The sequence below is a fragment of the Schistocerca serialis genome, chromosome 5, assembly GCF_023864345.2.
Source record: "Schistocerca serialis cubense isolate TAMUIC-IGC-003099 chromosome 5, iqSchSeri2.2, whole genome shotgun sequence".
In the NCBI taxonomy this organism is placed as follows: domain Eukaryota; kingdom Metazoa; phylum Arthropoda; class Insecta; order Orthoptera; family Acrididae; genus Schistocerca; species Schistocerca serialis.
This window is the reverse complement of record NC_064642.1, coordinates 139,423,488-139,445,702: the sequence shown is the minus strand read 5'-3', so window position 1 is coordinate 139,445,702 and position 22,215 is coordinate 139,423,488. Positions and strand designations below refer to the sequence as shown.

Below are 22,215 nucleotides of genomic sequence, written 5' to 3'. Positions count from 1 at the left end.
GAAGATTAAATGTCCGCCGTAGAGCAGCTAAAAGTGGGCAGTCAAGCAAGATGTGCACGACAGTCAGAAGGGAGCCACAGCGACACCGAGGTGGGTCCTCACGATGGAGGAGGTAGCCATGTGTTAGCCATGTATGGCCAATGCGGAGCCAACAAAGGACAACCGATTCACTGCAAGTGGCTCGCGCGGATGACTGCCAAACATTCATTGTCTCCTTGATAGCACGGATTTTATTTGGTGTGCTCAGGTTGCACCATTCAGTGTCCCAAATCGCGAAAACTTTGCGTCGGAAGGCTGCTCGAAAATTGGTCTCTGGAAGGCCAATGTCCAGAGATTGTTTACTGGTGGCCTGTTTGGCCAGGCGGTCAACATGTTCATTGCCCAGTATCCCAACATGGCCTGGGGTCCAAATGAAGGTCACTGAGCAGCCACTCCTGTAGAGGGCATAAAGAGACTCCTGGATTAATAGTACCAAAAGATGCCCAGGGAAGCACTGGTCGAGGGCTTGTAGGCTGCTTAAGGAGTCACTACAAATGACAAAAGGACTCACCAGAGCACGAGTGGATATGTTCGAGAGCGTGATAGATGGCAACCAGCTCTGCAGTGAATACACTGCAGCCAACCAGGAAGGAGCGTTGTTCTTTATGGTCAACATGTAAACAAAGGCAACAAGACCGTTGACCAGTGATCCATCAGCATAGATGATGTCTGAGCCCCCAAACTCGCCAAGAACAGAGAAAATTCCGGCTGAGGACCTCAGATGGGACTGAGCCTTTGGGGCCAAGCAATAGGTGCAGCCAAAGCTGTGGCCAAGGTATTGACCATGGAGGGGTACGGAAGTGAGTCTGCAGGAAAGGTGGTAGGGGGGAGGCGTCGAGGTCAGAAAGAAGTGACCGGACACAGACAGCGAAGAGATTCCCAATTCTGGGCAACCGTTGCGGGAGATGGACCGCCGTGTTGGGGAAAAGAAGATGGTTATTTGGGTGGCAAGGTGAACTATGGATGTGTGCGGTATAGGTTGCGAGCAATAGTTGCCGCCGGAGCCACAATGGAGGAACACCAGCTTCTACAAGGAGGCTGTTCACGGGGCTAGATCGAAAGGCTCCCATAGTGAGGCGAACTCCACAGTGGTGGACAGGATCTAGTGGACTCAGTACAGAAGGGGCAGCTGAACCATACACCACACTTCTATAATCAACACGGGACTGTAAAATGGCTTGGTACAGCCGCAATAGTGTACGGCGATCAGCAACCCAGTCGGTGTGGATCAGGCATCGAAGTAGATTAAGATGTCGCCAGCACTTGTCTTTAAGCTGACTAATATGGGGAAGCCAACTTAAGCGGGCATCGAAGACCAGTCCCAGAGAGTGGTAAGTCTCCACTACGTCTAGTAGTTGGTCATCGAGGTAAAGTTCGGGATGGGGGCGGACGATACGACGGGGACAGAAGTGCATCACACAAGTTATGGTGGCCGAAAACTGGACGCCACAATTGAGGACGCATGACTGCGTCTTCTGTATAGCTCCCTGCAGACGGCGTTTAGCTACAACAGCAGAAGAGGAGCAGAAAGAAATACAAAAATCATCAGCGTATAGGAGGGGAGAGACTGACGATACTACTGCTACTGCAAGACTATTGACAGCAATTAGAAAGAGTGGGACCCTCAGGACAGAGCTCTGCGTGACCCCATTCTCTTGTGTATGGGGTGCGCTATGGGAAGGATCAATGCGAACTCTGAAAGTGTGGTAGGATAAAAAGTTCTGTATAAAAATCGGGAGTGGGCCCCGAAGACCCCACTCACGCAGAGTAGCGAGAATGTGGTGTCGCCAAGTAGTACCGTAGGCCTTTGTGAGATCGAAAAAGATGGCGGTGAGGTGTTGTCGCCGGGAAAAGGCTGACCGAATGACAGACTCTACAGGTACACCAAATTGTCGATGGTGGAGCGTCCTTGGCTAGAACCACCCTGGGATGGGGCCCAGAAGGTCCCGGGACTCGAGGAGCCAGCATAACCACCAGCTCACCATACGTTCCAGCAGCTCGCACAGGGCATTGGTGAGGCTGATGGGGCAACATCTGGTGGGTTCTTCCTGGGCTTTAGCAACGGAATGATGACTTTTCCTGCCATTGCGATGGGAATTTGCCTTCGCACCAAATGCGGTTCAAGACAGCCAGGAGCTGGAGTCAGGAATCCAGTGACAGATATTTCAGCATTTGCGAATGGATGCGATCTGGGCCAGGGGATGTGTCAGGACAGTCAGCAAGGGCAATAAGGAATTCCCACTCATGAAAAGGAGCGTTGTAAGGCTCAAGGTGGCGTGGAGCAAAAGAGGTGGTGTCGCTCCACCCTCTGTTTGAGGAGACGAAAGGTGGGATGGTAATTCTCTGACGCAGACATGTGAGCATAATGCACAGCAAGATGTTCTGCAATTACGTCAGGATCAGTGGATACAGCTCCATTTGAAGAAATGCCAGGTACTCCTGCTTGGTTCTGGTAGCCATAAAGTCGGCGGAGCTTGGTCCAAACCTGAGAGAGGGAGGTTCCTGTTCCAATGGTGGAGACACAGCGTTCCCAACACTCCTGCTTCTTTTGTTTGATGAGGAGGCGGGCCTGTGCTCGGAGCCATTTGAAGGCAATAAGGTTCTCCAGGGAGGGGTGGCACTTATGTCGTTGGAGGGCCCGCCTACTGTCTCTACTGGCCGAAGCGATTTCAGGTGACCACCAAGGTACTGACTTCCACTGGAGGCAACTGGAGGATCGAGGGATAGCCAATTCACCTGCAGCGACGATGGTAGTAGTGATGAAATGCATCACTTCAGCGATGGCAGCATGCGATGGATATACTATGTTGGTAGGGGATGTAAAGGTGTTCTAGTCAGCCTTGGGAAGAACCCACCTGGGCAGGCGTTGAGATGAGAGACGCTGTGGTAGGAACAGGAAAAGTGGAAAGTGGTCACTACCACACAAGTCGCCATGTGCTCTCCAGTGGATAGATGGCAGGAGACCAGGACTGCAAACCGATAGATCTACGGCTGAATATGTGCCATGTGCCACACTGAAATGTGTGGGGGCACCTGTGTTTAGGAGGCAAAGGTCGAGGCGAGTGAGGTGGTCCTCAACAACTCTGCCACAGCCATTAACCTTGGTTCCACCCCATAAAGGGTTATGGGCATTAAAATCACCCAGAAGGAGGAAAGGTGGGGGCAGTTGCGAAATGAGTAGAGCCAAAATATGGGGTGGTGCTTTACCATCTGGAGGGAGGTAGATGTTACAGATGGTAATTTCCTGTGGTGTCCTTAACCTGACAGCCACAGCTTCTAAAGGTGTTTGAAGGGGCACAGGTTCACTACAGACCAAGGTAAGGACGAAAATACATACGCCACCTGACAGTCTGTCACAGGCAGGAGGATTTTTGTAGTACCCCCAGTAGCCATGAAGGGTGGGGGTCCACATAGCACGAAACCAAGTCTCCTGAAGGACAATGCAAAAGGCAGGTGTACTGCTTAAGAGTTGACCTAAATCAGCCAAGTGGGACAAAAACCGCAGCAGTTCCAATGGTGAATGACGCTTTCTGTCGTGTGGAGCGGCATGGAGTGACCAAGGAGGCAAATTAGGCCTCAGAAGCACCTGTCGCCACTTGCTGAGTATTGGCATCCAGTACCATTGCATCCGAGGCATCGGCAAGATCCAGGTCCTCAGGGGACACCAGAATCTCCACCTCGTCCTCAGACGCAGAGCCATGGGGGAGTGCTAGTATAGGGGGCACTGGAGGCTCCTGTTTCTCAGCAGACTTTTTCTTTGAAGGTTTGTCCTCTCGCTGCTCCTTAGGGGCTTGCGGGGAGGGCTTCTCAGAAGTAGCTTCAGGGACAGACGAAGACCTTGAAGCCCTTCGATCAGCAGCCAGTGGCTCTTTCAGCCACTTGCTGGTGTCCGCTGGACTACTGGGGAGGATTGTAGAAGGTAGAGTCCCAAGGGACCCCTTCCACAGGAGAGTAGCCGGAGCAGACTGTTGCTTCTCTGGTGGGGAGGAGGGGACAAGTGTCCACGGCTTTTTGGGGGGCGATGCTCCCAAAGTAGAAGCTCTGGGAGTATTAGAAGAAGCCTTTCCCCCAAGCCAACTGGAGAGGAGAGGAAGAAGGGCGACCATGAGGGCCCACAGGATCAGCCTTAAATGGTGGGCGGAACGGCGTCGTCGATGGCGACCCATTGCGGCAGTGGCATAAGAAGAGACTATGGGAACAGGGTGTAGCCTTTCAAATTTTAGTTTAGCCTCACGGTAAGATAGCCTATCCAGGGTCTTGTACTCCATTATTTTACGCTCCTTTTGGAGTACTGGGCAGTACGGTGAGCAGGGGGAGTGGTACTGTCCACAGTTCACACAGGTGGGAGGAGGCGCACATGGAGTATTCGGGTGAAGTGAATGCCCGCAATCTCTACATGTGGCACTGGAAGGGCACCGAGAGGACATATGCCCAAATTTCCAACATGTAAAGCACTGCATAGGGGGAGGGACACAGAGTTTGACGTCACAGCGGTACACCATCACCTTGACCTTTTCAGGTAAGAAATCACCTTCGAAGGCCAAGATGAAGGCACCGCTGGCAACCCTGTTGTCTTTCGGTCCCTGTACACGCGCCGTATGAAATGAACACCCCGCCGTTCTAAATTAGCACGTAGCTCGTCATAGGACTGTAACAGGAGGGCACGATGAAAAATAATGCCCTGGACCATATTGAGGCTTTTGTGGGGAGTGACCGAAACAGGGACCGGGTTGGGGATGCCGCCTGAATCAAAACCGACCCACTGCGCATTTTGGATAGTGCCGTCACTTCCCCAAACTTATCTTCAAAGTGCTCAACAAAAAACAGAGGCTTGGTTTCCAGAAAGGAGCACCCATCAGTTCTGCTAAAAACTAAATAACATGGCGAATAAGGATCCTGTCACTCTGAAGTCCTACGTTCCTCCCAAGTTGTGGCTGGGGAAGGGAACGATTTAGGGCCATACTTCTGCACGTTTAAGTGAGCCCTCGAACGCTTAGAGACTGCTGGCGGCTGGCCACCAGCAAGAGAAGATGCGCTATGCTTCATTGTTTGTCATCCGTCCTGATGCCACCCACTCCGACCAGAAGCTCTCCCCACGGGCGCCACCCAGCCACAGCAAAGACCACCTGGCAGGATGGCCTTTGCCGGGAGTCTTGATGCCTCAGGGAGATAGGCATCTACTCCTTGGCATATGTGGGGAGGTAGCAACTCAGGTATCAGCAGTGCGATCCATGTGTAGTCAGGGGGCTACCACCAAGAGGATACATGATGACCCCACCACAACGGACTGGCTACCGTGCTGGATTTCGGGAGTCAAATATCTATTTGTATCGTGAGGGCGAAGATGGAAGCCCACAATGGAGGGAATGTATGCTACCCAGAATACGATGCAGCCAAAGTGGCCGGAAGCTCGGTGCAAGTCCAACTCCATGACAATATCGAGTGTGCTGGATCTTAAGGCAAGATGGATTTATGATACACCAGGTAAGGCGTTCTTCCCCAAATGGTACGCACTAACAGAAAATTTTGAAAGTAGAGGTCAAACCTCTTAGCGGACCATCACATTAAGGCCGAAACGTTGGAGACTCCTTTTAGTCGCCTCTTACAACTGGCAGGAATACTGCGGGCCTATCCTTACCCCAGGACCCACAGGGAGGAAGCAGGAGTTGATGAAATATATGGATAATCTTATCAAAACCTTAACCAACATAGAATATCCTATACAGCTCAATAAACTAATCTCCTGTGTCATTTCCTCCTCAGACATCAATAAACCTGTGAACCAGCCACTGACCATTATTCCTCTGGTTGCCCAGTATTACCTGGCTTTGAAAAGCTCAACCATGGTTTTCACCATGGTTCTGACTACCTCTCATAGTACAGAGATGACTGACCAACAACAACAACAACCACCCCACTGCAGTCCAGTCACAGGCATTTCCTACACAATAGAAGGCAAGACCATGTGTAAAAGCAGCCGTATGATATATCAGCTATGCTACAATCACAGCACAGCATTCTGTATGGGCATGACAATTAACTGTCTGCTCGCTTACATGGCCACCACAAAACTATGACAAACTGCAAACATTATCATCCAGTTGCCAAACATGCTGCACACATCAACAAAAAACGACGTCAATAGCTGCTTCATTATGGCAGCCATTTGGATACCCTTTCCAGCACAAGTTTCTCTGGACCATGCATGTGCATGTGGCTATTATCTCCCCCCTCTCCCCTCTCCACCCCACTCTCCTTCGCTCTCTCTACTGTCTTACTTTTCATCTTCATTTTCCATTATGTTTTTCCCTCCCTCCCTTTTCACACTCTCCCTTACTTATGTTCTAACCTCTGAACTCCTTTTGTCTTGTTGTGCAGCCACTGAGTCATGTGCCAAAAGTCTTGCCTCACTGTATTCCGCTACCCTTCCTTGCTTCATGCCATCTTCCCTATCCCCTCCCCACCTCTGCCTGCCCCGCCAACTGCTTTCAATAAATAGCCCATCATATCTGATAAGCAAGAACCTAAACACACTAATTACAAATCTTCATACTTTCAACAAAAAGTAGACAATCAAAATTTGCATATTCTGGGAAGAGATATAAAAGACATACACATACCACCTAATGGTAAATGTATTTCACATTTGATGTCGCTGATCTATATACCAAAGTACCAGTACAGGTAACTACATAAATAATAAAATATAACATGTTAACGATAGGAAAATATCCATGGCTGAAACACTTGAAAGTGTTATCATTTGGAAACAGCACTATCACAAAATTATTTAGAATTTAACAAAATTTATACCCAAGCAGATGAAGTAGCTATGGGTAATAGTGTAGCAGGCACATTAACTGATATTTTTCTAAGTTCTTTGGAAGAGAAATTCTTTACCTGAGATTGGCCTATTCTCAACCAAACTTTATACTATTTTAGGTATGTAGACGATACCTTAATGTTAGTAGATGGCAGCCATGCAGATATAAAAAACTCAACCAACAGCACCCTAAAATTAAATTCACTACAGATATTGAGAAAGACAATATCCTTAACTATCTAGACCTCACAAATGGCAAAAATAATGATCGCCACACATTTGATATCTATAGAAAGATACCACTTCTGACAACTGACAATATTATAAATGCCAGTTCCTGTCATTTAATGGCCCATAAACTATCATTTTCCATTCAATGATTAATAGATTAAATAACCAACAGTTAGAAAAACCAGCAACTCAAAAAGGACCTAACACACTTTATTATACAGGGTGTTACAAAAAAGTACGGCCAAACTTTCAGGAAACTTTCCGGAAACGCTTACTTTCCACGTTAGAGCTCATTTTATTACTTCTCTTCAAATCACATTAATCATGGAATGGAAACACACAGCAACAGAACGTACCAGCGTGACTTAAAACACTTTGTTACAGGAAATGTTCAAAATGTTCTCCGTTAGCGAGAATACATGCATCCACCCTCAGTCGCATGGAATCCCTGATGTGCTGATGCAGCCCTGGAGAATGTATCACAGCCGTCCACAATACGAGCACGAAGAGTCTATACATTTGGTACTGGGGTTGCGTAGACAAGAGCTTTCAAATGCCGCCCCCCCCCCCCCCCCTCCAATAAATGAAAGTCAAGAGGGTTGAGGTCAGGAGAGCGTGGAGGCCATGGAATTGGTCTGCCTCTACCAATCCATCGGCCACCGAATCTGTTGTTGAGAAGCGTACGAACACTTCGACTGAAATGTGCAGGAACTCCATCGTGCATGAACCACATGTTGTGTCATACTTGTAAAGGCACATGTTCTAGCAGCACAGGTAGAGTATCCAGTATGAAATCATGATAACATGCTCCATTGAGCGTAGGTGGAAGAACATACTGACGAAACTTAAATGAGCTCTAACATGGAAATTAAGCGTTTCCGGACACATGTCCACATAACATCTTTTCTTTATTTGTGTGTGAGGAATGTTTCCTGAAAGTTTGGCCGTACCTTTTTGTAACACCCTGTATAGCCTACACAAACTGATTTTGACCCCAACATAGCCACAAAATTATACTACAAATGTAAAACACCAAAGCAGAGCATAATACATAGTGAGATGTGCCTAATCCGAGAAACGTCACCGATACAGAAAATAAGATATGTACCAGTAGTCTACCTTGGTAGAATCTCCAATGGAATTAATGCACTTTTAAAGCCACAAATATTCAACTAGCCTTTTGAATCAATAACAATCTTTCAGTAAAATTACGTTCCGCCACCACTAGAACATCGAAATACGATAACCCAGAATATATAAAATCACATGTGGCAGCTGTAATAGTTTTTACATTGGCCAAACAGGAAGAAATTTTAACATGATATATAAAGAACATGTTAGAGAGAGTGAATATAATCAATCGACCTTCTTTCTATATATGAAAACTCAAAATCACAATGCTGATACGATCGAAAATGCACTACAGATTCTGCATAGAATATGGAAAGATTTGATGAAAATTCTTGAAGAATTAGAAATCTATATGTACTCAAGAAAATACCCACAACAAATATTAAATGTTACAAAGGTGAGCGGTTACCTTTGCCTTATTTTACATGTTATTCCTGTAATAATGAATTGTACAATAGATTGTCCAATGTATAATGAAACAAGAAGACACATCTTAAAAAAATGGTATTAAATAGTAAAAAAAAATCTGGTGCAATGGTGAACTTTGTAAATAATGTGGTTTGCTCAAATAATGCACAATGGATAGGATCTGGTTACGGGGTAGGAGAGCACACAGGTATTGGTCTCCTGAAAACCAAGAAAGCAAAACAATTAACTAATGTACACATTTGGAAGTAAAAATTTGAAAGACAGATCATAAGAACAGTTCAATGATCTCTACATTAGTTGTTCAACTGTGTAACAATGGATGGTTAATTAAAAATAAGTAAAAAATGCAGAATACATCTACACAGAATCATGACCCACCTGTAGGGGAAAAGAAAAATCTACTACTATGACAAATTCTACCTTGAACTGAATATAGCTCAATTTATTTTTTGAGAAATTAGCATTTTATATACAACTACTGTGGTATATTTTACTAATAGTTTGTGCCCAAACACATTACACAATATGATATGAAGAAGTTTGTAATGTAACTGGTACCAACCTACCTTCACTACTACAGCATTTTGTTCCCGCGACTGTTTCAGTTCTTCTTGTAATAAACCATTTTCAGTCTTTAGTGTTTTGATTTCTTTTTGTACAGCATTATACTGAAAGAGAGAAAATCAGTCTCAATGAACAAATGATTCCTTAACTTTGAAATTTATATGTGGGAGGCCCTAGAACTCACCTTTGTCTGCCAATGATTTACAGCTTCTTGTAATGCGTGCTCTCTGTCACTTGCTTCACCCTTCGCACTTTGAAGCTCATTACGCAAATTTTCTTTGTCCTTCTGCAGGAGTGATAGCTGCTCTTTCTGTAAACAATAGAATTAGTACAATATTATCAACATTGCACCTCAGAGCACGAAGACCAGTGCCATCATATGGGGTGAAGTTGACCGATTTGACTTTAAATGTAAACCAATAAAATTAATACATTGATTTTTCTTTCAGAACATAGGTATTGAGTTATTATAATAAATTTTTTGGTCTTTATTATCTTTTGCTCTAAGAGATGTGTGTGTGTGTGTGTGTGTGTGTGTGTGTGTGTGTGTGTGTGTGTGTGTGTGTGGTGGGAGGGGGGGGGGGGACAATGATGACAAGAGAATGTCTATCAGTTGACTCCAGGGTTATTAATTGTTCTGTAATCTTATCAATAGTTGAAAATAAATCTGGCATAGTAATTAAATTTTAATACTACGCACAAAGAAAGTTACAAGCAAAAAATGTGATCATACATTTTACTTTATGAAATGCAGACGAAACACACATTTTCCTTCTTTAGCACCACAGACTGGCTGACCAACTTTTGAGCCCTGTATATCAGGGTTCGTTTGGGAACTGTGTATGCTCTACTGGCATGTTAATGCTTGGCTTTCCATTTAAATTTTCTGTGAGTTCTAAAACAAGCAAGCTATATTTCTACAATTCACTCAATTTACATTTTCATACATGGTGCATTTTCACACGGACAACTCTTATGATCTCAGCTGTATGATGCAACAAACAGATCAGCAAATTATATGAAAAATTATATATACAGACACTTGCAACAATGTCTTCCTCACTACACCACTACATTGTTATAAACTATTTCTGCTGGATGCACTATGTCACATTGTTACTGTGTTCATAAGGCCACAATCTTGCCACATTCAAGAGCTTTTGTTCATAAAATAACTACTCGAGAAAAGATGGTTAATTTCACCTCTATTCCACCAAGAATTTGGAAAGTTTTATTTGTGTGTGTATAAATAGATAAGAGCAATGATTAACTTTTATTATTGCTCTAGTTGTTGTTGTTATGAAGCTTCAAAGGACAATGTAAGTAGGAGCTAGACATGAGACATTTTATAACAGCCACATAATAAATTCCTCCTGAAAATGATTACCATACATATGTAAATCCAAGTCTTTTTTTTATTTATTATTACCACATGCCGCATTCAATGCCACAGTACATTTGAGCACACCTAGAATCAGTGATTCACTGGGAATGTCATAGAAATTGAGATATTTTTCTATATGTCACAATGCCTTGTTATGACTGTCAACTTTTTTACATTACTGTTGACCTGTGACTGCACAGTGTGTGTGCATTAGGTAGTCACACAATGAAAGGCAAGCAGAGAACAACATTGTATGATGCTACATTGAAGAATAAAGTAATTCTTTATGCTGAAAACTATGTAACAGGAGGGTGTGAAAAAGAATTCAATGCAGCTGAGAGTAATATTTGCTTATCGGAGAAACAGAAATTTGCATTATTTTTAACTACCACAATTAGCAAGAAATACACTGGCCCTCACGAAAGAAGACATCCTGACATTGAAGTAAAAGTTTTGGAATTTGTCTGTGAAAGGAGGAAGGGCAATCTGTAACTAGTGACAGCATTCGGTACAAAGCAAAACAGGCGGTTGCAGTTCTTAATATACAAGGCAAGAGTTCAAGACTAGCTGTGGATGGGTTGATTGCTTTATGAAGTGGGCAGGTGGATGTTCATCAGTGGCTGATGACTGCTAGCTAGTGTGGTGATGTTTTGACTGCATGAGCAACCTATTACTCCATGCAGCTACACCTAACACTCCCGCCTTAACACTCCCTTATTAGATTGGTATAGATATTCAGCTTTCCAGTGCTAGTGATTTACTTCAGGGTCCAGCTAAGCTGCTCCCTATTCTTCCTTGGTATCGAATTTCTCTCTTCCGTTCAGATTTCTATAAGCAAAGTGCCTATAAAATAAAACACTGCTTCTTTCCTTAAATGAAGTGAAGATTGGTTCCAATTAACTCTGTATATTGTCACAAACTTTCACTAAAGGTTATGCGTGACATGGGAACCAACTAATATTACAGTCTCAAAAACTTCTCATTAATTTTCTGTCCATAAATAGTATGTAATAACAATCGCTTATATACAACATATTCATCTTCCTTGGTGTCGGAGATCATCCACGGTACCAGAGCTCTTTCATTCCTCCTTGCACCATGGAGATTACAAATGCTCTCCAGCAGGTGGACTCTGCATCTTTTGAGTAATACTTTCCCACAGTATGTGGCCCAATTCTTACAAACTAATTGCGATCACACACATCTTACTCTGAGCTCTATATCTGACGTACGTGACATGTCCTCCCATGAATGGCATGGATCATTACATGGACTTATCTCTGCAATGCTGTAGAACAGTATGCCAAAAGCTTCGACAAGATTTTGTGAAAAGAACTTCAAGAATTTCTGTGATACATCATCACACTTCAGGAAGAAAATAATTTTTACACAGGCCAAATACACAACACTGATGGGATGCCAATTCAGTCTGGTATGTCACGTAATTACACGATTGATGAAATCTGCAAAAAAAAACAGCACATAACTGTAATGCTGGTAATGACATCAGATGGGTAAAAACTTCCTCCTTTCTTAGTCTTCAAGCGGAAAAAGAAACCACAAGATCCCAAAAAATAAAAAGCTGTTTCCTGATGACAACATTATTCAAAATCAAGATAAGGGATGGATGGCAAACTTTAATGCTTGAATGGTTCTGAAACATATGGGAACTCTGTCCTGCTGAGTTTTCTAAACTACCAACAATGCTTTGTCTTTGTGTGTTTCATGGTCATCTCATAGACGCTGTAAAGGACATCCGCAGTCTAGCCAGCAACTTTATTGTTATTCCTGGAGGAATGTCCTCTGTATACAATCCCTTGACTTTATTACAGACAGAAATTTCAAAGGTTACATTCAGGAATAGTACAAAAAATGGTTTTTCAAACCAAACCATGAACTGAATTCGAAATTCAAAATTAAGTGTGCTTGTGAAATAACGCCTCCCGTGACTCAGTAGAAATAGTTAATTATTTATGTCAAAGGAAAGATGATGTGACTTACTGAACGATATCCATCCACACATATGCAGACTCAAGCAGACATATGTCCGCTTGTGTCTGTATATGTGTGGATGGATGTGTGTGTGTGTGTGTGTGTGTGTGTGTGTGTGTGTGTGTGTGTGTGTGTGTGTGTGCGCGCGCGCGCGAGCGCGCGCGCGAGTGTATACCCGACCTTTTTTCCCCCCTAAGGTAAGTCTTTCCGCTCCTGGGATTGGAATGACTCCTTACCCTCTCCCTTAAAACCCACTTCCTTTCGTCTTTCCCTCTCCTTCCCTCTTTCCTGACGAAGCAACCGTTTGTTGCGAAAGCTAGAATTTTGTGTGTATGTTTGTGTTTGTTTGTGTGTCTATCGACCTGCCAGCGCTTTCGTTCGGTAAGTCACATCATCTTTGTTTTTAGACATATTTTCCCCACGTGGAATGTTTCCCTCTATTATATTGAAATATATATTTTGCGTTAACTGTAGCGATCATATAACGCTGACTGAGGGTTAATGCCAAGCTTACTGTGATCGATGCGGCATTAACATCTCTGTTACTACTATAGATTACGACGTGTGACCAATTTTGCACACTCTATTGTTTTAGTGCTTTTCTGTTAGCCTCTTGAACTATCAGATTCTATCTTGTCAGACATTTTTAGCTCTAGTGAGCTCCATTCCTTAATGTTGTAATTATTATTTTTGTCTTACGACGTATTATTCATCACAATTACCGCGATATTATTATTTCCCACAATGATTTGCTCTACTGACAAGCACTCTGATTTCTAAACAGGAAATCAGAAACTTTATTAATGATAACTAATTTTTGACATAAGTTGGCAAATTCCACTGAGTTTTCTTTGCAGAGGATGTCTGCCATGATACTTGTAAATGTACAAAATAATTTCTCTAAATAGTAACCTGAACTGTTGTAAAAAAAGTTTTCACAAAATTATTTAGTAGTTAGATTTCCAGATTCTCTGATATTATATATTTCATCAATAGTTGACCCCACTTCTGGGCACTAATCAGAAAAAATACTTTTCTTTGCAAAGTTTTACTCTGCTCTTTAAAAGCTAGCCATCATGCAAACAAAAAACGATATCCAGAATGAGATTTTCACTCTGCAGCAGAGTGTGCGCTGATATGAAACTTCCTGCCAGGAAGTTTCAAAAAACGATATATCTACCATTAAACAACTTCTTCCAGAACTTTGCTACAGAAACTGCAAAAGGGAAATCTCATGTTGCTAACTTAACTTATAAAAGTTACTATTTACTGTTAATAGAAGTCATCTCAGTTATAAAATATTCTCTCTATTTAACAAGATTTAACATTCTTTCAAGTAATATAAATAGAAAGTTATATTTTATGCTGCATCCCACATTATTGCACACTGGGTTTCATCTACCTGGGAAAGCAATGAAGCACCAATGATTGTAAGATCATTCAAGACATGCTGTATTTCAGATACTCTGCATAGGAGTGAAGACTATGTGGCCTGGAATGACACCGAAGATGGTCAGGAAAGAAGAACTGAATCTTCTACTAATGTAGACTCCTCCGAAGATAACCATAATGATGGTTTTAGGGAATGGTGATGAGTAATGCCTGTAATTTGTGGTATATTCCTTTGCGTGTCATATGGTAATAAAGTCAGGCATTCTTTTCTAATAACTAGTGTCATTTAATAGGTCACTTAAAAATTGTTGTTTTGATCATTTACATATATGTGTAAAATAAATTCAGCTTACCAGTGCTGCACCAACACACTTGTTTTTGTGATTTTAATTATTAAAATTGGGGTGCACAGCGTATTCAATGGCATACTGGATTTACGTAAATGTGTTAGTATTCAGATAGAGGTTCTGAGCATTTTACGTTTAGCCATTGCCACGAATTAAGAACTTTAGAACAGTAAATACAATAACTAAGATAAAAGAATTTTAATCAATAAGGTATTGATATTTGCCATAAAACGCTTTTTGAACTTTTTAGTCAACTCCATCCAATGGTCGACTTCACCCCATTCTATGACACAGGTCGATATTCAGAGTGTCCATAATACACTAAGTGAGTTATAATTCATGCATGAGGATAACACCATTCAGTGATACACAAAAAATATCAAAAATTGCTGACAATTTGTCAGGAAGTGGGACCGGTGAGAGGTCATATTTTACAATGATATAAAGTTTTATAAACTTTAACGCTCATTAGTAGATGAATGTGGTGTACATTTGTCTGGAATACAGCTACCAGCAAAAGAAGCAGGGCTGACAGTGACCTGGTGTAAGGTGAAAGCCTCAGGATTTGATGAAGCACTGAATTTAATGGCTGATAAAAAATATTGCAGGCGAAGGTGTTGGACCACTGGCAGACCTCACCCCAGGTGTGATTCATGACACCAGTGGTACAGCTTCCATCTTGTTGGTATATCCTGTAATTTTGGCTTTTCTGTCAATCTGACGAACTCCCCACTGCCTCATATTTGTGTACTTTTCATCAGTTGTCCCACATGATCCTTATGTGTTACTCCAAGCAACTCCTCTTCCCTTTCATATTCTCTTAGAGATCCAATCTGTGATGATCATGTAGCCAAACACTAACATGTCAGAACTACTGGAATTATCCTCATACAACAGTTACCCCATTTTCTTTTATTATTATTGTTGTGTAGATTATGAACTTTACTCTTCTTGATTGTGCATAATATTTTTAAGGTTTTAAGAATCTTGTTTTCTAAATGAGTAATAATATCTGTGAAAAATAAAGTAGTTTGGCTATACAATATTTTACATAATTCATTCAAATACAGAGCCACTACACTATAGTACAGTATATTCTGCAATAAAGTAAACTATGACTAACATTCTGTTCTCACTTTAAAATTAAGTAAATAATCTGCGAAACCAATTTGGGAAAAATGGGAAAGCTTGGAGGTGTGAAATCGTGTGGAAGAATGGAATTTACAAGCGATAACAATCAAAGTTTTGTTAATGGACACTCACTGTAGATCAGTGCGAAGTTCTTTGCAGAAAACACTAACTTTCTGCACAACATTTAGTCCCCATAAAATTATAATCAATATAAATAAGACTGAGTTTTTGATGCTAGGCAATTTCATTGATGAGAGATAATGTTTTCCTTACCAGTGCAATATTATATTCTTCTAGTGCCCTGTTAGTTCTTGATTTTCCTAGTAATCTTCTGTTTCTTTCTGCGTGAATCTCTCTTCTGTGCCTTTCAAAATGTAGCTGTATGTTGAGAAGTGCCAGCTGCTCCTTCACCGTTTTCAGTTCATATTCCAGAACAGCTAGTAAGTAGACAATTTAGCTTGTTTCATTCTAGCCATAAAACAGTTTTACATAGACTTGACAGGTAAAAAATTTAGATATGGGTTATTAATGATTTCTTACACTATTCAACTCAAATTTGCCAGCTCTCTCTCTCTCTCTCTCTCTCTCTCTCTCTCTCTCTCTCTCTCTCTCTACTTGCACTAGAGCAGTCAGTATTTTAATCACCAACAGTGAGGAGCTTACAAAATAAATATAATTAGGTCTCTAAAATACCTATTTCATGTAACATAGTTGCACCTTTACAACTGCTTTCTGTTAGTGATATTTCAGTATGACATTGAATATGTCAGTTGGTTTACAAATATAATATACTTTCCAGGTGATAAATGTGACTACACATCGATCATTGACAACTGGCTTCCACATTAATGTTAATGAACATGCCCTCCCCACTTTTTTCTATTAGACTTTACACATACACAGAAAGTGGTCAAAGATTGTTGCGACAATACTTCACTCCTTCCAGCACCATATTAAGTCTGAGTTAGGCATAGTGTCAATCACCTCTATTTCATGGTTAAATTTTTGAATTTTACTGTTGTTTTTAAACAGTGATCTATTGTTGCCAACACTCTTTACTATGGAGTGAACGTATTGTGAGATGACAATAAGCAAGCTCAACAATACAAAGAGCATGTTAGAAAAGTTTCAGAAGTGAAAACACCGTATTATCCAAATTACAAACTTCTGTGCAACAAATACTTTTCTTCTTGATTGAATATTTGTCTCCGAATATGATGCTGTAAGACAGCCACGATTGAATTTGCCCCCCCCCCCCCTTACACACACACACACACACACACACACAGAGGAGGGAGAGGGAGAGAGGGGGGGGGGGGGTTCATTTCCCACAATTCAAATGTTGCCAAGTTTAATGTTTAAGACAACCCACAAAATACAACTCTATCATCATCATATCTTGGCAATTACACATCTTTTGGGAACACAAAATATGTACATAATTTACAAACTTACTGGCATGTTTACATAAATGATCACATCTGTTGTAGTGTCCAAGAAGTCTGAGTGAGTTTGCTGGGCATGAATTTCAAGGCCACTCGTCAACACTATGACTGTGTGTTGGAAAGCCACAGGTACAATCCACACTGGTAATATTTTGCCTTATGTGTCTGTGTCACAGCTCACCACATCTCCCATGATAAGTAATGATTTTGTTGAGTGTACTCTATGTCCTACAGGACAGACTGAGTCCCACAGTTTGTTGTTGGTCCACCAGGTTGCTAGCTGTTCCACTTCTGTAATGTCTGGAACTGTCTGCTGATCTAGACAGCAGGTACATCCTATCTGTTGGCAGCTGCTGATTGTTGCAATTTTTCTTATATTTCCTCAGAAGAATATTCTTTCTTCTCAGGTTAGATGGTGGAATGTAGATCAGGGCAGGTAGCCAGAACACTGGAGTGGACTTAACTGTACCAGTAACAATCTACACTGTCCGACTTAGCTCCATATCTACTTGTTTCGAGTGGCTACTATTTTCCGAGACAGCATGGCAATATTCTGCCGCTGAATAGACAAGGCTAAGCGCAGATGATCATAGGGTTGAAGCTGCAGAAACCCACAATGTGGCATATAATTTTTGCAGAATATTATTTCTTGACCTCAATTTAGCTGCAGTTTTCGTCAGTAGTTGTTTAAATCACAGCATTCTGTCAAGCGTAACTCCACGGTATCATAGACATTTGTTAAGAGCCAGGCTTCTAAATATGTGTCCCATTCACAGTTGGCTAAGATATCACTCAGATGAGAACATCTGAATCTAGTTTCCGAATGGTTGAAGTCCCCATTTACAATAATATTGTCACTTTATACAAGGTATGATAAAAAAGCAACAGGAATTTAATTCGTTCACTTTATACATTCGATTTTCAATTATTTATTTATTTATTTTTGTCTTGTTGGTACATATGTTCCTGATAAGCATTTACATTTTCAGCTGTTATGAATATTTAGTTTATTGTTGCCAGCTGAAAAAGTTATGCGCGTATCCGAGTGCCTGGCAAATTTTTGCTTTCGAGAAAGGTGGATCAAAGAATATGCATTAAATTTTGCTTGAAAAATGGAATTAAGTGCAGCATAGCATCTGAAATGTTGACTGCGGCTTTTGGCAAATCTACTATGAGTAAGACAAGATTTTTCAAATGGTATAAATGTTTCAAAGAGGGTCAAGGAGACATTTAAGATGAAGATTACCCTGGACACCGAAGCACATCAATTACTGACAACATTGTGATCACCATCAGAGAGGTTGTTCATGACGATGGTGTATTCTCTGGATCACGCCCAGCAATTTTCACAGATGTTCTGGGCATGAAACATGTAGCAGCAAAGTTTGTTCCAAAATTGTTGAATTTTGATGATAAACAACTAAATGTAGACTTCTCTCAGGAATTGCTCAATGAAGTCGATAACAGTCCAGAACTTCTAAGAAAGGGTATAACAGATAATGAAACATGCGTATACGGGTATGACGTCAACAAATTGTTTTCACTGTTGCCTTCAATTACCATGGGATAGAGCATTATGATTTCTGAATTTATGATCATACAGTAAATAAGAAATACTACCTGGAAGGTAGTGTCATTTGCGTGAAGCATTCTGTAAAGAAAGCGACTAGAATTGTGGTAAAATCACTCGTGGAAATTGCATCACAATAACGCTCCCACTCACACCTCAATACTTGTTCAAGATTATTTGGAAAAAAAAAAAAAAAAAAAAAGTAAGTTTATATATATTGATTCAGCCAGCATATTTGCTTGACATGGCATCCTGTAACTTCTTATGGCATCCTGTAACTTCTTTCTATTTCTGAGGCTCATGAGAACCATGAAAGGACATTTTGCCACCACTGATAAGATGAAAACAGAATCACTGAAGAAGCTGATCATGTTACTGTAAAGTGAGTTCCAGAAGTGCTCCCATGACTGGAAAAAGCTATGGCACAAATGTATTGTGTCTGAGGGGGATTACTTTGAAGGGAAGAAAGTTGATCAATATATAACGATTCTTTAAGAAAAATAAAAATTCCCATTACTTTTTGGTCACACATTGTACATAAGTCTTTTGTTAGCATATCCTCAGGGACCTTGATTTGTTTGTGCTTCCTATTAGCCAATCATAACCTGGACTGAGTGCATGGCATATATGCAATATACAAGCCAAGTATTAGCTGCACAAGGACTGAGCCTTGAGGTAGGCTATTGTTAAGGGTCTTCAGGACATGGGAGGCATTGTCTATAACTACCTGAAATAGTTTGTCAGTCAACATATTGTTAAGCTGTACTATTTTCCTACAGGGTACAGGGCACATGGTATCATAAGCTGCAGACAGATCAATAAATACTCCAGAGGTGATTAGCTGTTGCTTCTATGTAAGTTCTCAGCTATTTCATTAATTGTCAATTATAAATGCAACAAAATTTAGAATATTGTTTCACTTACTGATTTATACATATGAATTGTTTTATGAGGGGTCATCCTTGTGCAGTAGCTTACATTGTGTTTTATCTCAAGTTAGTGACAAAATTCCCACAAAGCATATAATTTTTCAAGAGAATCTTTCCTAGATTATCCATTTGGTTCAATTACAGTAGTAACATTATCCACAACGAAATATTTTCACTACATTCATTATGTAAGCTACCTTACCTCAAGTTTCTTATAGAGATACTCTGCAATCTTTTATTTGCTACAATTTGAGAGTCATCAGCAAGATCCCTAATATCTCAACACTTAACATCTATGGGAGAGTGACGTGAGGTACACAATGAAATGCTTTTGACAATTCACAGAAAATACCAGCTGGCAAAACTTTGTCATTTAAATTGCTATAATCTGATCTGGTAAATGGTACATTCTGTGAAGAGATCTATTTGAAATCCATGTCTTATTCTGGGAGAGGTATTTTACTGTTCTTGAGTACGTCATCTTTTTTCTGTAACTGGACAAAGGAAGTAAACAGTAATGTGTGTCAGTAATTACTAACATCTTTCTCATTATCTTTATTGTAAAAGGAGTGTAAGATTAATGTACTTCAACTTGTTTGGAAACAGACCTCTCAAAGTGATGTGTTGCACATTACTGAATGCACTGCATACATTATATACATTTAAATGAGATATAATCAATCCCACTGAGTGCTCTGCTTTTGAGGGAAAGAGCTAATTTATTTTCACTTTTGAATAATTTTTTTATTTGGTCCAGGGAACAACTGGTTTTCCTGCATTATTTACTGAGAGATTGTGGCAAACCCAGTAATGGTCTTATTTCATATCACATAAATACCCTACAAATGAGAATACAAATACCACCACCATAGATGGTGTTCTGTTGGCAAGTGTAACGCACTAACTCATGTTTTTCAATGTACACAGGGATCACGATACATAGGCACAGCAGGGTATAAGTCTGGGAACATTTCTTAGTACAGAGGCTTTTTATTAACATTTTGTGCATGCAGTCACTGTATTACTGCATCCATGCTAATCTTTGTTCCTTGTGACAATGTAGTGGGCAGACTTCTATGTTTTCTGTGCCTTCACTCACAGATGGCTGTATGGAATGCCTGTACTGAATCTGTAAGTGATGTGCTGCACTGCAATTAATTCATGTGTTGTTATGATCAATGACATTTGATAATGGCCACTGTCATCAATATTTCTCTGGGAGCAGATTTTCTCAAAATGAAGTACTCTCTGAATATGACTTACATGGTATTGCATTAGAGAATAGTGTATGCACAACCTTACTGAGTGATTGTTCCACATGTCAGGCACCTACAATAAGGCCAAGTGCATTGACATCCAAAGTCTTACCCATCCTGTGGCTTGACTATCATGCCAATGCCCAGTATATGACCTGATGGCGTGGTGATTATGTGAAATTCAAAACTATTCCATACACTTATCATGATAACTGAAAATTTATGCTCTAAATCATATTTCCTGCTTTTCGGCGGTCAGTTGCATTAACGATCAGGATATCTGAAGACTCCTCCAGTTTGATTCAAAAACTCTCAATGTCACTGATGTTTCCTTCCACCTACGATTTCAAATCACTAATACCAGAGATTCTCCCAAGGGGTATGTGGGAATATCATCAGTGTGAGGAAAGCGGTGGTAGAGGATTGTGTCAGGGTACGCAAAGAAACCTGGGTTTCAGTCCCAGCTTGGCACAAACTTATAATTGTGTCACTAGAATGGTATTCACAAATTAAATGCTGAGAATAAAAATTACCATGTCTATAGTGACAAAAGGTGCTGCCAAGTGACAAGTTCAATAACAAATTGAAATAGTATATATTTAAGAATTGTCCTCCAGCTGGAAAAAGAGGCAGGAGGAGGAATGTTCAATGGCAGGTGTGGGAGTGGGGATTTGGGTGGAAGGGGGGGGGGGTCAATGGCACAGTGGAGCTTCCCCCCTTGCCCCTTACATTTGATGCGTTACATGTGCCTTTGTGTCTATACACCACAAAGATCAATCAGCTGCCACATTGGCTTTGCAAACTGCAGAAATTACCCTAGCACCCCTCCGTCCTAAATCAAATTCATACCTCAGCCCACTTAGTATTCCCCCTAAACTCTAACAGCATTGCAGAGGCTCTCCAATTGTATTGGAATAGCATCCCTGTATCTAACGAAATGGAGGATCCTGCTTGACCAGGCATAGGTGCACCATAGATATTCAAGACTTGGAAAGGTCTCTGAAACCATATAGTTTCATTTAATTTATATTAGTTGTTTTGAAACATAATCAAACTATATTTGAAAGTATTACAGGTGCATAATATTAAATCTAAAAGTGATTTCGTTTCAACATTAGTAATTTAGAACATTACAAAACAGGTTGCACAGAAGTGTCTACTAAGAACTGGGGGATAGTAACATGTTAGGAAATGACTGAAAACCATAAGAGTACGAGGAAATCAAAACAGACTTATTTAACATATACACAACATTTCATCAGCAATGATGGAATATGGCACAGCAACTAACAATTGAGAAAAAATTGTATGTAGTTCTTAACAGGAACTGGAAAAACAGACAGATAATAAGAAAAATAACAGAATCCAGAATTAATACTAGATGAAACAGACAAAGCTTTACACTTAGAGGAAGTGAAGGCACTTGGTGTTGATGTTGCAATATAAATGGTTAATGCTGGAGGGGAAAGTTATGAAAAAGAAGGTTGCAAAATAATTTACAAAATGTCTGCAGAGTACAATAATTCGACAAAATTGGAACAATCCTGTATAG

The 22,215-nt window shown here is 40.9% G+C and overlaps 1 protein-coding gene across 2 annotated transcripts in view; it reads right to left on the bottom strand.

Moving 5' to 3' along the window:
• Nucleotides 1-22,215, bottom strand: part of LOC126480669 (hamartin) — a 234,346-nt gene that overhangs the window by 45,407 nt on the left and 166,724 nt on the right. For both annotated transcript variants that reach the window (XM_050103892.1, XM_050103893.1), the window contains 3 exons: nucleotides 15,737-15,900; nucleotides 9,402-9,527; nucleotides 9,220-9,321 (listed from right to left, as the gene is read on the bottom strand). In XM_050103892.1, coding sequence (XP_049959849.1) covers nucleotides 9,220-9,321; nucleotides 9,402-9,527; nucleotides 15,737-15,900 — 392 coding nt within the window. The remainder of the gene's footprint in view (nucleotides 1-9,219; nucleotides 9,322-9,401; nucleotides 9,528-15,736; nucleotides 15,901-22,215) is intronic.